Here is a 14,811-nt window from a genome sequence, read left to right as displayed (position 1 = left end):
ATCTTTCTTCTTCTAGCTGATGAGATAATTACCTTAACCCTGATAGTAATATTTATTTTGCAGTTCCACACATTGGTGGATTTCAGGGTTCCCCCCTCCATTCTCCATATGTTCATTGAGTAGTTTGTAGCTTCGAATGCTCTGCACTCTTTGGAGGAGTGCAGAATGGGGGGGTTGTTAGAGCTGCAGCAGTTCCTGTGGTAAATGTTTGCTGCTATATATTTAGGCTCTCAACTGTCACTACAGCTCCCATCAGCGCTATCGTAGTAGTCCTTCTACTTCTCCTTTTAAGAAATCACACCTTTTTAAAAAGCAGAATGCACTCTTTGCCAGCTCGCTTCTAATCTTAAATGAGATAGGGCTGAGCTCCCGAGGCCAAGCAGCACGCTGTTGGAATTTGTAGTTGCTGGAAGCACATTTTAATGTTGTACCTTTGTTACAATGGAAAGTGGCATTTAATCATTTTGGCAATTGATTTTATAGGCATTGATTTGATCTCACCCTAAGTGAAAAGTGTTGCAAAGCTGGTTGCCCTGCTTCTGCCTTGGATCTTTTCTCATATCTCAGCATTGAGAAGAAACAAGGAGATTTGTGTTTATCATCCTGCTCGCTCGGAATGGCACATCAGGATTTCCCACATTAATCTCACTATTGTTTTTTTACAGAGCCTCAGCTTAAAGGTATAGTAACAAAGCTATACAGCAGGCAAGGATACCACTTGCAGTTGCAAGCAGATGGAACAATTGATGGAACAAAAGAGGAGGACAGTAGTTATAGTAAGTGGCACGAGAATAAATGGTGTGTTTGTGAATTGTGGTGTCTCATTCTTCCCATGTAGGTCCATCAGAGATTGTTGTCCGGCAGTGGCTGAGTGGCAGCAGCACTAACACTGCGCTCACATCACAGAGCTCCTTCAGACTTACTGGGTCTGAAAGAGGTGCACATACAAATCACTTACAGGGAGGGATAACGAACTAGAGAAAAGTAATGATGACACATGTGACAAACAAAGCAAATGTTATCTCCATGGTAATCTAGAGAAGTTCATTGCTGTCCTTTGGATTTTATTAGATTTTTTTTTTTTTAATTTTTTTTTCCAACAGGGAAAATTTGCTCGCCTACTCAGAGCGCCTGAAATAGAATAATGCTATATCTCCACTCTGAGACTGGGGCTCATTCAAACAGAGCTGTGTTATCTCACGTAATGGGAGCTTATCATCATCTTAAAGTTCACATTTCCCAACTATTATTATTTTTCTTTTTACCCCTTTCTCAATTTAATTATGCCTTTAGATTTCAACCAGTGTTTCTGCGGTGGGGAAAAACAAAACAAAAAAGATTTGTGGATTTCTATTTATCTAATGATTTTGAGAGTTCATAGAAAACAAGAAATGATGACCAGAATACAGATTTGATGTGTGTTCATAAAATACGCAGGTGTTTCAGATATCTGTATTGTTTAGCTAAAACTAAGTTTCTGTTCTGAAAGTGTTTACGAGGAAAAAGTGCTGGAGAAAGTGTCTCAGAGCACTCAGGCACCCAGCTGGGAAATCAACAGGCAGACTTTGCCCTTTATAAACAGCTCTAGTGATTGCAAGGTGCTGATGGCAGTGGGGAAGATGGCACAAGGGCTGGAGAAGAGCGGTGCTAGTTGGATGGTGCTGTGTTGCTGAGTTCCCCATGCAGGCATGACAGCTCCTCTAAGAGCAACACTTACAGATCATAAATGTTGCTTTTCCTTCAAGGAAGTGATCTTATGATTGAAAGTCATGACAGATCAATGCAGATTGGTTTGGGTTTTCAGAGTAATTCTGTTAATTACCCTTAAAAACTTAAAAAAAGACCAAAACAACTAAGAAGAAGTAGGAAAACCTTATTTTCTCCAGTACTGCATGATACTGTCATAAGCTTCTAATGTACCAGAGCAGACATCTAAAACTGCATATTATTTTTGAAGGGATTGTTTCATTTAAATGCTTTACTTGGAATTCCTCTCGTGAGGATTCTGACACTCTAAGCAAGATAAATCTGTCTGTCCCTTTGACATTTGTGTCAACACATCTATTTCTAAGATATTTTTGTTTCCACTGTGTCCTTACATTTACCATAACTTGACACATTATAAAGCAAACCTTATAAACTCCTGGTTGCTGGACATTGGCCTCCAAGGCTCTGGACACTTAAACTTAATTCAAGTAGGTCAGAAATGATTGTGATATATCTGTGGTCAGAACGCAGGTGGGTTTTTTTGTTTTGTTTTGTTTTTTTTTTGTAAAAAAGAATAGTTTTATACATACTCCTCCTTTATGTAAGATAAATATATAGAGCTGAAGGTCCCATGGTACTGAATTTACTTTGATAGCAACAGTTTTGTTAATGGTATTAAGAGAAAGAGATCAGTGCTACAAATCAGAGCCCATATAATGAGCTTCTCCCAAATCCTTGCCCAAGTGAATATTGAATGGATCAGGCCCACTAAAATCCTTTCCTCCAGTTTATGGAGAGATCACTCTCCTTTGTTCCATATCTGTGCATTGCACTGCAGGGCCTTCTCTGTTCAGGAAGAACCCCTCTCTGTTCCCTTCTGTCCTCCTTTGCACCTCAAGGGTTGTCGTAGCTGGTTGCTTTTGCCACCTCCACCAGCCATTTGCTCTAAGACCATTTGCTTTGCATTGCAGTGAGATAATTAAAACTCCCCTTAATAAGGGGAATATCCTCAGATTCAGCTGTCACCAACAAAGTGATTGCATAACGCTGGGGCGCACAGAGCAAACCAGAATAGGAGCCTACCTGATCTCCTTATTTAATGTCTGCATCTGCTTTCCCTGTTCATTGCAGAGACGAGAAGAGCTTGCATCCTCTTTTTTGGGCTCCCGGCAGCAGCCTGGGCCATGGGATCTGCCTTCTCTATCATTTGCTACCTAGAGCTGGTGGAAAGTTTGCCTGAAGATGCCCTTTGGCTTTGACTTGGGAGCAATTACTGCAATCTCTGCAGTCCTTCACCCAAACAAGGCTGCATCCACGACAGCGAGGAGTTTAAAAGAAAGCTCAGATTTTGGAGCACAGTTCAGGCAGGAAGTGAGCCATCGGGGTGAGGAACTGTAGAGCTTACCAGACCTTGTTTTAAGCCAGGAGTCCGTGTAATTTGAGGAAGTGCCTCATGGAAAGGATTTCCTGGCTGAGAACCAGATTCTGCCTCATTAAACGCGTTAAATAGGGCAAGGCTTTAAATCAAGACAGAATTTATTCCCCAATTTTGGCATGCCACAGAGATTTGAGGACTTATATAATAAGGAAATATAGGAAGCAATGCCTTGTGGACAGCATATGGAAGGCCAGGTGTCCTAGACAGCGATGGCACAGATCTCACAGCACTGTATGTGTTAATAAAACCAGCTGTGGCTGCTACCTCTCTATTTTTCAGCTCTAGTTCTCTGTCAGCATGTACCACACAACAGCTATTGCAAAGATCATATCTCCCTTAGGCATCACCAAGTTTTTCATTACGATGGATATTATGTCCTTATTTTACACAGCACAAGCGTAATAGGGAAAGGCGAGGATGCAAATAACTGCATTGTTTTGGGCTAACACAAACTGATTGTCATAGCAAACAATTTATTTTTCCATGGCATTTCTGCCAGCCTCTGGTCAACCACCAGAAATGCAATAACATCTCATACCCATTGTCCGTGGCATGGGGTGTTTGCAGACCAGGGTGCAGCACGGCTACGATACAGAGGAAGCAGCACTTCCCCACAGCCCTTTTTGCAACTTCCGACAGTCAGCTGCCAATCCCACCAACATATGCACCAGCTTCCAAGCGTGCTCGCCTCACCTCAAAATAGAGCACATACGTTTATGGCAGGAAAACACGTTCAGCTGCGGAGGAGAGCAGCTGAGCACCCGCTGCAGCGAGTTCCCCAGCATCCTCACTCTGCTCACTTTGCCAAACACAGCACAGCCAGGAATCGCTCACTAAAACCAATCTCTGTTCCTTGTGGCTATGAGCTCCATCTTCCTGACTGCCCTAGGCTTTGCCTTGTGTTCAGTTCATCTGCAGACAGCGCTAGTTGCAGTGGAGCCTGTTTTTGTACCCTTGTGTTAAAAGTACCTGAAAGCCCCACTCCAAAATGCACTGTTAAAAAAAGCATCTTTCAAAAGAGATCTCTAGGTTCTGCTTGGATACAGAGCTTTCAGTTACTCTCTCCTGCCCACAGGGAGATCAGGTGCTGCTTTTTGGGGGCTGAGCTGCAGAAGAGGGCTCTCTATGGGAGTGCTCACTGAGTCAGATGGAATATTTTCTCCCACAGAAAAAATCAAGCAGTTGATAGAAGAAATGAGGAATCTTTAACAGAGAATTAGAGTATTTCCCTTAGTGAAAGTCTATGCTTTGTTTGTTAAAACTATCAGAGAATTAGAGGATTTTGTTTTAGCGATGAGAAAGCCACTTCCATTGGTTTTATGCTTGCAGGCTGGTGTGAAGGGTGGCTGCATGTGTCCGTGTGTGCCAGGGATGTCCAGCTGTCTGACTGGTTGAGCAGAATCTGGTTTCACCAAAAATTCATTCTTCATCCCCAGAGCACAGCATCACCTCTGGCCATGCCTTCACCGACACAGGACATGCACCCATGTGCAATCTCCTGTTTGGAAGGTTATGAGCAACTTCTACTGATGAAATCCATAAAACCATAACGGATACAATACGCTCCTGACACCCCCACTCCCTGAACTTAGGATCTCTATTAAATTCTGTCAGGTTGCAAATTTTCTTTTAATTAAATACAGCCATTTGGGTGTTGTTGGGGTGAGAAAAGTATTCATAATGGGTTGTTATTCTTTTTGAAAATAGTATTTCAAATTCATCATTCAGTTTTAAATTGGCTTCAGACATCGCCCATAAATACCAAACTTCAGCCTGAAGCATAGTGGAGTTCTACAGCCAAGGAATAGATGGCTAGAAATGTTTAACATGGCTTCACCCTAACTCTGCCTTTACACAGGTGGAAGGAGACACCCGGGGTAATGATAAATAGAGCGCTGTCTTAACTCCCCCTCAGTTTTGGATCCTCCATAACAAACAGGGAGCACTGCATTCATCTCACTTACTTGTCTTCAGTTTTAACATAGTGACAAATGTAGGCTATGGCAGAGCTTTGCTTATTTTGTTAATTTGCCATTTAAAAAAACAGTATCTTCATTTTCCTGAAGAGAGTTTTCTCTGCTGATATATACTGCCACTGTTAGCATGTACATGAGCAGAAATGCAAGCTCCATTTTGATGACACAAATCTGGGGTTTGACCTAAAGAATATGCTGTTATTTCATTTCATTTTTAAGTTATTTAGCATTTGGTTTTTCTTCCAAACCCATTTTCCTCTTCAAAGAGGAAAATAATAGTAATAATAAAATAAAAATAAAAATCCAAGGAGTTTTGAGTGGAAACACTTTGAGATGCTCTTGAGAGGTTTTAACTTTTCTGAATTTCTTTTTTTGGTCAAAAAAAATTCTTCCTGGATTTGAAAAAAAAAAAAAAAAAAGAAATTGATCATTTTATGAAACTTTTTATTTGTTTGGGAATTTTCTTTTTTTTTTTTTTTTGTCCATGTTTATCATTGTTATACAAAAATAAAGCTATGTTCAATTCCGCTCAGCCCTTGTATTGTGCTCATGAGGCAGGTAAGTTGGCTCAGCTCTCAGCATCTCCAATCCACCACTTTCACGGTGAAGGGGGGAGATGAGTTGATTATCCTCTGTAGATAATTTCTGAGCTATTGCTAGAAATTGCTATACAAGGCAAAGATATTAGCAGTATTGTTCCATGGTGCCCACGGAAATTAATATGTGCATGAATAGACCCTTTTCTTTTTTATTATTATTTGGTTCTATTAATTACGGCTTAATGCTCTATCTAATCTGCATACTGTAAAGGATTAATTTTGCTTTCCATCTCCGTTCTCTCCCAGCGTTGTTTAACCTCATACCTGTGGGTTTACGAGTGGTGGCGATTCAGGGGGTTCAAACAAAATTGTATCTGGCAATGAACAGCGAAGGATACCTATACACATCAGTAAGTACATGTTTGTCATTTTTTTCCTCACTTAAATTATCTTCAGATCTCAGTCAATTATTAAGTTGCTGTTTCAAGGAATCCAATTGCAACCTATAAAGATGGAATTTGGTGGTGAATTTGGTCTAGTGGTGATGCTCTTGTTTAGTTTATTGCTCTTTTTTTAATTTTCTATTATGAATACATAGGAACATATTGAATCAAACCACAGCACCTTGGATGCAAACTAATGATCCCATATATATATGTATATGCATATATAAAATTTAAAGAGGTGCAAAAGCAACACAGACAGGAAGCTTGGTCACTGCTGACTGATTATGCTGATCAGCGCGGGGTAGGGAGGAAAAAGGACAGTGCGGTGATTCACACACAAGCCTGAGCACGTTTTGTATCTTCCCGTATCATCCCCATTGCTGTTATTAAAAGGGATTAGAGAAAGTCATTTTTTTGTTTGGCCAGGATGTTCAAGTAGAAATGGGATAGGGTGCCAAAATCTTAGGGCTTCAAGATGCTGCGTGAGTAAAGGAATGTTTCATGTAGAGGTTTTGGTGACGAATGTCAATTAATAATTTTCAGTGTCATTTCTCAAGAGAATGAATGCTGTTTTCATGAAAAAAAAAAAAAAAAAGAAGAAGAAGAAAGGCCTTCTTGAAATAGACATTTTTTCAATTAAAAACATATAGTTGAATTATGTTCAGGAGTTTTAATTATAGAGTCTTAATAGATTTTTCCCAAGGAAGAAATGAGAGGAAAATGTAATTTATTATCTATTACAAATTATTCTCCTTTAAGAATCATTCCCTTAAGATGCCTTTAATAATGGTAACAATTAAATAAACTTATTCACATCTCCCATTTGTTTTGCAATCCTGACGGCTGGGACACAGGGTGAACTTTGCCTATTTTTTCTGCAAGAGCAAAAGCAAATTAGAGCTGGGTATGCTTTGGAGCAAAGTAAAATCGCAGTGAGCGACATTGAACTTCACTTCTCTTTCTGCTCTGACTGTTTGCTCAGTGTTGCTAATCCACTGATCTGTTTGCAGGGCTGTGGCCACACAGCCAGATCGTGCAAAGCCCCCGTAATCCTGTGCAGTCACAGTCCTGTAATGCACAGTGCCATTTGCATTTGCACTGCTTGTGCACCTTCGACTGCACCGTGTGTGTTCATTGACATTGGCTGCTGGCTGCCCACTCACAGACAGCACTGAGCCATGCAGGATTCTGTCGGCAGCTCTGCCTCTGTCAATGTCACCTCTTGAGTCACATGTTGTGGTAGGATGGAGTAATTTGTGCAATAAAGTGAAATTCCATCATTGCGCGCAGCAGATGTGCTGGCTGAAGTAGATCAGTTCTTTGACTGCAAGGTGCGTGCTGGAAAAGTCAGATCTATTTTTTGCAAAGCTGCAGTAATATTTTGCAAAGTTGGAGAAAATGGGATGCAGACGGATTCAGATCTTCAGCAGGGACATGAAGTCAAAGGGACCATCACTTCCAGTATTCCTCAATGTGAGGAGGCTGTAACAGAATGTAAGACTGGGAATCATAGAATATCCTGAGTTAGAAGGGACCCATAAAGATCATTGAGTCCATCTCCTGGCTCTGCATAGGACCACTACAAACTCAGACCACATGTCTGAGAGCATTGTCCGGATGCTCGTTGAACTCACGACTTAATTTGAGGATGTGCAGCTTTTAGTCTGATGGGTACCTATGCACTGTAGTCAGAACTCAGAGATTCATCTTAAATGTCATTTTTCAGTTTTGTTAGCGTTGATTGAAGGGAGATCTTTGTGTGGTCTCGTGTGTTACCATGCCTAATGTCATCTTTGAATCCTTTCATTTCTGTGAATTTAATACACTCTGTTATTGTAAAATTAGCAGGTGACATCCCTCTGTTTTTCCCTTAGTAATGACAGTCAATCTTGTTATTTATTGGGCAGCTATATTTTCTTCTATTTGTTCTTAATATTTTCAGCCTGATAGGTTTCACCTGCTATATAAACAGGTGGGGGATTATAGCTCCAGCACCACTTTTTAAGTGTTTCTAGCTCATCTTTTGCTGATAATCATCCTTTCAGCAAGGGATACAGCCTGACAGTCTGATACATGAGAAATTAGCTCTGTATTTTGGACTGGATTTGTGGTTGATGTAAATGAGTCCCAGGAGAGCGCAGCTGATTTATACCAGCTGAATGCTCACCTGTTCAAGGAATGCCAACAGGGAGCCTGAGGAAGAGATCAGCTCAAGTAAATGACATCCATCTACACATCCCAAGGCTTTCCAAGCCCCTGCAGGGAGGTGTTCCTGAGCGGGATCTGTCAGGAGCAGGCAGATGGCAACATGGGATTGATCGGCAGCTAAAGGCCCATAATGACAAACTCTTAAAGCAAGAACAAGGGGAAAAATAGAAATGTACTGCACTAATAGATAACAACAACAGATAGTTGCACCATTTTCAGAGAGAAACGTAATTGGCATTGCTGATACAATTAAGTAGGGGGAGAGAATATCTCAGTCTACGACGTGATCATGATTGTGATCCCAAGGGTTCATTTGTGTTTGTATCTGCACCGTTTCCTGCAGATTGTACCGCCAAAGGTTACAGATTCATTTGGGAAACCATAAGAAAAGCACCCCACTACTGTGCCATCCCTGTTCCTTGCCCTGTGCTGCTGTCTGTGCTTGCACCCAGTGGTGCCTTTCAGCCTGAAACATTTCTGAATCAAATTAGTTGATTTGAAGTCTCTGACATATGTAGAAAATATTTCCTAGCCACAATGTGCTGCGGTTGTTGGCAGATGAAGAATATCTGCAGATGCATTTTGCCCATTTGTTGAGCTCTGCTTTTGGCCTTGCCTCTTTCCCCAGCAGGACATGATTCAGGGAGCTGACCTCGGAGGAGGCTGCAGCATGGTTTGCTTCTGATCCAGTGTCTGTATTCCAAAAGGAGGTGAATTTGCTCCGTGAGGGGATCAGTGAAGTATAATAAATCTGCAGAGAGCAGATATCTGTAGTTGGCTGCTGCCAGACTTTATAGATAGTTTGCAGCGTCTGTCAGTTAGAGCAAAAATGAAATCTTTAATGTAATGATAACAGCTCCTCAGGGACAAGGCAGCAACTCAGCTAAGGAAAAAAATAAAATAAAATAAATAAAATAAAATAAAATAAAATAAAATAAAATAAAATAAAATAAAATAAAGTAAAATAAAATAAAATAAAATAAAATAAAATAAAATAAAATAAAGGAAAATATAATAATATTAAAATACAAGTACAATTATCTACATTTGTAGTAGGGAGATGCCGCAAGTCCTGGAGTACAGAGAAGGGAAGGGTCCTTGGCTATGACTGCTCACCCCGCTGGGAGCAGTGGGGCTGATTCATAGAATAGCGCGTTTGTAATGTTTTTCTCTATCTGGTTTCTTATCCAAGTCAAAGGGAGCTGGATGTCTGTGTCTCCCAGACTGAACCCACTCTCAAGATTTTCCTTGCTGGGACCTTGTTGAGAGTGACTGAAGCCGGAGCTCTTCCTGCTGTTTGATATTTGGGCATCCATTGAAAATGAAAGCTGGATTCATCCTATGTTACACCAGTCATGCTGCTGTGAGGTGGCCTAAACAGCGTCATGGCACCATTACCTTACATAACTACTTAATGAGTCCTGCCCTTTCGTATTTTAGGATGGCCTTTATTTTATCTGATTTTTCTCTTTATCTTTCAGAAGACCACCAGATTTGTGGGCTTGAGTTTTTCAGGCTTCATACCCCTATGAATTTCTTGCGCATTTTCCATTCTCTTTCACAGAAGAGTGAAAAGTATTTGAAGGCTCTGTTTGTCAGACAGGTTGTCCTAGAGCTATTGCTTTCTCATTAAAGTGGTTCTGATTTGACGGGAGAGGCCCGTGGTGATACAGAGCAGCAGCTGAGTGAAGTTCATTAAAGGGAAGGCACGTAGGTATGATGTGAAGGGAACTGAGTGTGCTGCTTGAATTCCGCATAGGCTAAAACATAACACAAAACCACCACAAGCCTCAAAAAATAGCCCAAGAAAACGTAACCATCTATCTACACATTTTCCATGAACAGACATATATGGTTTACTCTAAGACAGCATTCAGCTATCATTGTCCTCTTATGTTAAATAGATTGTCACACACGTTTGCTACCTGCACAGAAAGCAAACATTGTGTGAAGTATGCACGTTGATTATAACCAGGATAGAGAAATGTGATTAAATTCTCAGAGTGGTTCAAAAAATGGTTTGGGTGAGTTGGAGAGGAGAGAGGTTTGGGCGTATTCTAATACTGAGCAGTGCAGTGGAGTCCTGCTGCAGTTAATGGGAATGGCTGGGGCATTTATAATGAATTACAGGCAAAGAGCATTTTTCCACCTCAGGGAAATGGCGCAAAGCAGGAGATAGGGGAAAGAATCAAAAGCTTCGTCTAGCTAAATTTGCACGTCAGTATAAATGATTTTTTACCATGTTTGCTCAAGCACAGGCTACACCTTAATGTAGTTCATTCTCTTCAGCGCTAAGTTCTTAGATGCAGCTGCAGTACATTCTTCTTTTTGTTTCAACACCTTGTGCGGAACATGCAGCATCCTCCCAGCAAGGATGCGGGGTGTTGTGCTGGCAGCTCCAGCTGCCCCATAGCAAAGGGCAGTGAGGGGCAGGTAAGGTGTGGGAGCAGTGCTTAGCCAGGAGATGCTCTCAGGAGGTCCCTGGGCACCACAGGATCAGTCTGTGCTGATAAATGTTTTCTGACACCTTCAGCAATGGACACAGCTTTCAATTGTGCCAGCAGCTAAGCTCAGCAAATGCAAACCATCTGCACTCGAGTTCAGTCCTACAGCAGTGTTGCAGTGCAGGGATGGATGCTGGTGGTACCTGGATAGGGAGAAACCCGGTGGTGTCCCTACAGCATCACCAGCTCCCTGATGGTGGGAACTCTGACTGTGAGGTTTCAGGGTTGGCTGTGAGCTGGGATGTGTGTAGCTAGCTGTTCTGTTCAGGTGCTTGTTTCTGCCGGAATCAGTGTGATTCCAGATTTCAGGAGGCAGACTGCCTGCTGTCTCCAGCTGTGAAGGGAAAGCACTGCCTTCCCATGGGAGAGTTATTAAGAAACTCAGCAAGCTGAAAGCCTTCAAGCTGTTATAATGCTTTTCTCTACAGGTCATCCCAGAGCAGCTGGAGACCCACAGAGGTGCTGCTATGCATCCAGCCCTTGCTGCAGGTGGTGGGAGCTGAGGGTGCTCAGCACCTTCTAAGATGAGGCTTTATAAGAGGAGCTTAGGAAGGAGAAAGTCATGCTGCAGGACTTAGCTGCACAGAGCCTTACAGACCTGCAGTTGCGTGTCAGTGCAGTGGTTTCCTATGGCCTTGGCAGAACATGGAACTTGCCCTGAGCTGGGTAGCTCAGCTGGGTTGCACACTGCCAGCTCTCAGCAGCTCAGCCCAGCCCTGTGCCAGCTTACGAGGAATGCCAAGCACCAGGACGTGGGTCTGCACACAACTCCTCACCACTGCGTTACAGAGCATGTTTGGCAGGTGAGCCCTGTAAGCAGACAAGTGCTGCGAGCATACAGCTCAAGTTGCAAAGTGCGAGAATAAGAGCACTACCAGGTTCTTAGTGCGTTCAGTTCAGAGCATATATTCAAATCACCAAAGGATGGATTGCATTGCTATGATTCAGAAGAGCCAATGAGTAAAATGTAGCTTTTCTACCCTAAATTTGCACACTGTGACCTGTCTGCCTGTGCTGGTGGTGTAGGCGCCCATAGGGTGACGTGTGCTCGTTCTCTGCCAGGGCTCGGCTCTTTTGCAGTCTGCTGGGAAAAGATCCGTATTGGTATTTATGTGGGCCTTTGCTGCTGCTTTTTTTTTTCCCCGTGACATACAAAAAATCCTCAAAATCAGGAGCTAAATAGATTTCCAAATTTTCCTGCTTTCTTAGAATTTGGCTTAATTAAGAGAAAATACCACTATCTGAAATCAGCTCCTCTCCTACGCTTGACTTTCCTTCTAGAAAGCTGTCTGCCTTCCCATCTCCTGCCCAGAAGGGCTTCCCCTCCCTCTCGTGCTGCAGGTTGAGTTAATGAGCAGCTCTTGTCACAGTGACTCAGCAGCTCTTCTGCCTCATTACGCCAGCTCCAGGCCAAGGAGATGCTCGCCTAGCTGCAAGGTGGGCATCTGAGCAAGGATGCAGGAGCTATAGGGACAGGCTCCAAGGATTCCCAAAACAAGGGGAAATTGTTTCAAACTAAAAGAGGGGAGGTTTAGATTGGACCTAAGGAAGAAGTAAGAATGGTGAGGCACTGAGACCGGCTGCATAGAGAGGGGGTGGGTGCCCCATCCCTGAAGACATCCAAGGTCAGGCTGAATGGGGCTCTGAGCACCTGATGGAGCTGTGGGTGTCCCTGCTCAGTGCAGGGAGTTGGACCAAATGGCCTTTAAGGGTCCCTTCCAGCTCAATTCTGTGATTCTATGAAACCAACAGGAACAACATTTCAGGGCACCTACTGGAAAACAAACTCAGAACTTCCACCATAATTAACCCAGGATAACATTTATTCAATGTACAGAAAGTCTTTTTCACTATGCATGTTGTTATACTCATGGCAATGGGATGCTGAGGATGATAATGATACACTTTTGTATACTCAAAAATCAGACAAATTGCTGAAAGAAAGCCACTGCAAAATACAATGATGTCAAGTTTAGCTTAGGAATGTCCAGAACCATAGCTTAGCTGAAAATATTGAAATATTATTCCCATAATTCCCTTTTTCCTGTGCTTTCCCAAAGGCATCTGCCATTATCCAGCAACAGACAGGCTGTTTGGTAAACAGAATTTAGGAGCTCCGTGCCAACAGTAAGCAAAGGGCAATTTGATTCTCAAAATGGTGCTCCATCAAGGTCTATTGTGTAGGGGCATTCAGAGTGACTTTATTAAGTGTTTTTATGCCTTTTTATCTTCACAAAGCCCTACAGTGGAAGCAGTGCTAAGAAGAAGTGAATTCAGTTCTGCTCCTACTTGGCAGCCTCAGGAGAAATGTTGACTGCTTTCTGCCCATTTGCATCCTTGCAAACCCACTGAAAGCATCCTTCTCCTGGCAAGAAGTTTTATTGCAAGTGATGAGGTGCGAAAACTGAGAATCCAGCTTGACTCCTAAAGTTCAAATTGCATTTGCAGTGTTGTCAGTCAAAACACATCTTTTGAAATGACTGCTGAGCAAAACTGATGGGGAGTCAATGGGCAAGAAAAAGGAGTCATAATCACCAAGGTGCTTCTGGGAGCTACAGCACAACTAAGGCTGGATCAGGCTCTGAGCAACCTGATTGAGCTATAGGTGTCTCTGTTCATTGCAAAGGAGTTGGATTTAGGTGACTTTTAAGAGTCCTTTGCAACTCAAATGATTCTATGATTCTGTTGTTCTAAAGGTGTTTCCAAGGGAAACTGTCACTTTGGTTGCACAGAACTTGAACACTGTGTTCCTGGTATAGCATCTCAGTACCAAAACCAAGGAAAGATGTGTGAGACCAAGGAAGCAGGATGCATGTGGTATATGATATAGAAGTTGGAAGGGTCAAATGAAATAGAAAAGTTGTCGTGTTTAGATTGTGTCCTTGAAGTTCTTTTCTGAGACCAACTTTTTAAAGTATAATTATTAGAGGCAAGCCTACTGAATTCCTGTAGGGAAAAGCTAACAGGGATCTGGAAAAGAAGACAAATCTATTCAATAAAAATTGAATCAAGAAACGTACGTTTCCAAACTGACCTGCTTTCATTAGACAGTTGAGGATTAACAAAGGAATCTGAAATGTAGAATGGATTAGGGAGCCTTTGGATATAATGTCAATACGATAGCTTTTACTAGCAGATTGGATGGTTTAAATAATTGAACAAATAAGGCCTTTCATATTTTATGTTCTGTGGATGCTCCAGGTACGATCACATTGTTTTTCATTTCTGTAATTTTGCCCAAACAGCAGTGAATATTGTATTGTACAATCCTTCTAAAATGAAATCCTCTGGGAGCTGGGCAAAACAGGCACAATAATTGGTAAAGTACAGTTCTGTTTATTTAAAGCCCCAGGAGGTATCTAAAAAATCATGGAGAGCTACTTTTGGAATCACAGCGGAAGAGGCTGTGTGCTTTATAAGGCAGTCTTCCCCTTTCCTGACGGATGACATTGAATACCCATTAATGAGGGAGTCAGTTGAGAGCCATCATCCTCATCCCCAGAACATTCTGAGATATTAAAAAAAATGCTGTTCTGATACAGCAGTGTTCCTCTTGAACCCAGGAATTAGTGGGACCTGGCATTGGAGTAAACTGAGAATGGGTAAACCTCAGTGTTTGAAGGGGCCACTTTCCTCAAATGACTACCCATTGTTTCAGCAAACTGAGAATAGCTTTTCCTTCCAGTATGGGCAACTTTGGGCAACTTCCAACTAAGCCATGAGACCTACTATATCATGGAGCTGGTAAACCAATTAGAAGCAGAATTTCGTAAATATGAAGGCTTCGGTTCAGATTTTAGACAAAGGTTCACATCAATTCTCATTCCATTCTCATTATTTCACACCAGCATGCTCAAATCTAGGGGAGCATCTGCTGCCAGCTGAGCCATATTGACAATGACAGAAGGCACAATAAGCTCCGAGTAAATAAGTGAATGATCTGAAACAGAACAAAAAGCCGAGGAAAATCTAATAAGGGGAGTAGAAACATTT

General features: G+C 42.0%; 1 protein-coding gene across 3 annotated transcripts in view; it reads left to right on the top strand.

Moving 5' to 3' along the window:
* FGF13 (fibroblast growth factor 13) overlaps positions 1 to 14,811 on the top strand; it is a 204,994-nt gene that overhangs the window by 152,853 nt on the left and 37,330 nt on the right. For all 3 annotated transcript variants that reach the window (XM_015860419.2, XM_015860417.2, XM_015860418.2), the window contains 2 exons: positions 666 to 776; positions 5,967 to 6,070. In XM_015860419.2, coding sequence (XP_015715905.1) covers positions 666 to 776; positions 5,967 to 6,070 — 215 coding nt within the window. The remainder of the gene's footprint in view (positions 1 to 665; positions 777 to 5,966; positions 6,071 to 14,811) is intronic.

Source organism: Coturnix japonica, chromosome 4 (genome assembly GCF_001577835.2).
Source record: "Coturnix japonica isolate 7356 chromosome 4, Coturnix japonica 2.1, whole genome shotgun sequence".
Classification (NCBI taxonomy): domain Eukaryota; kingdom Metazoa; phylum Chordata; class Aves; order Galliformes; family Phasianidae; genus Coturnix; species Coturnix japonica.
The sequence above is the reverse complement of the archived record's forward strand: the minus strand, read 5'-3'. Positions and strand labels throughout refer to the sequence as shown.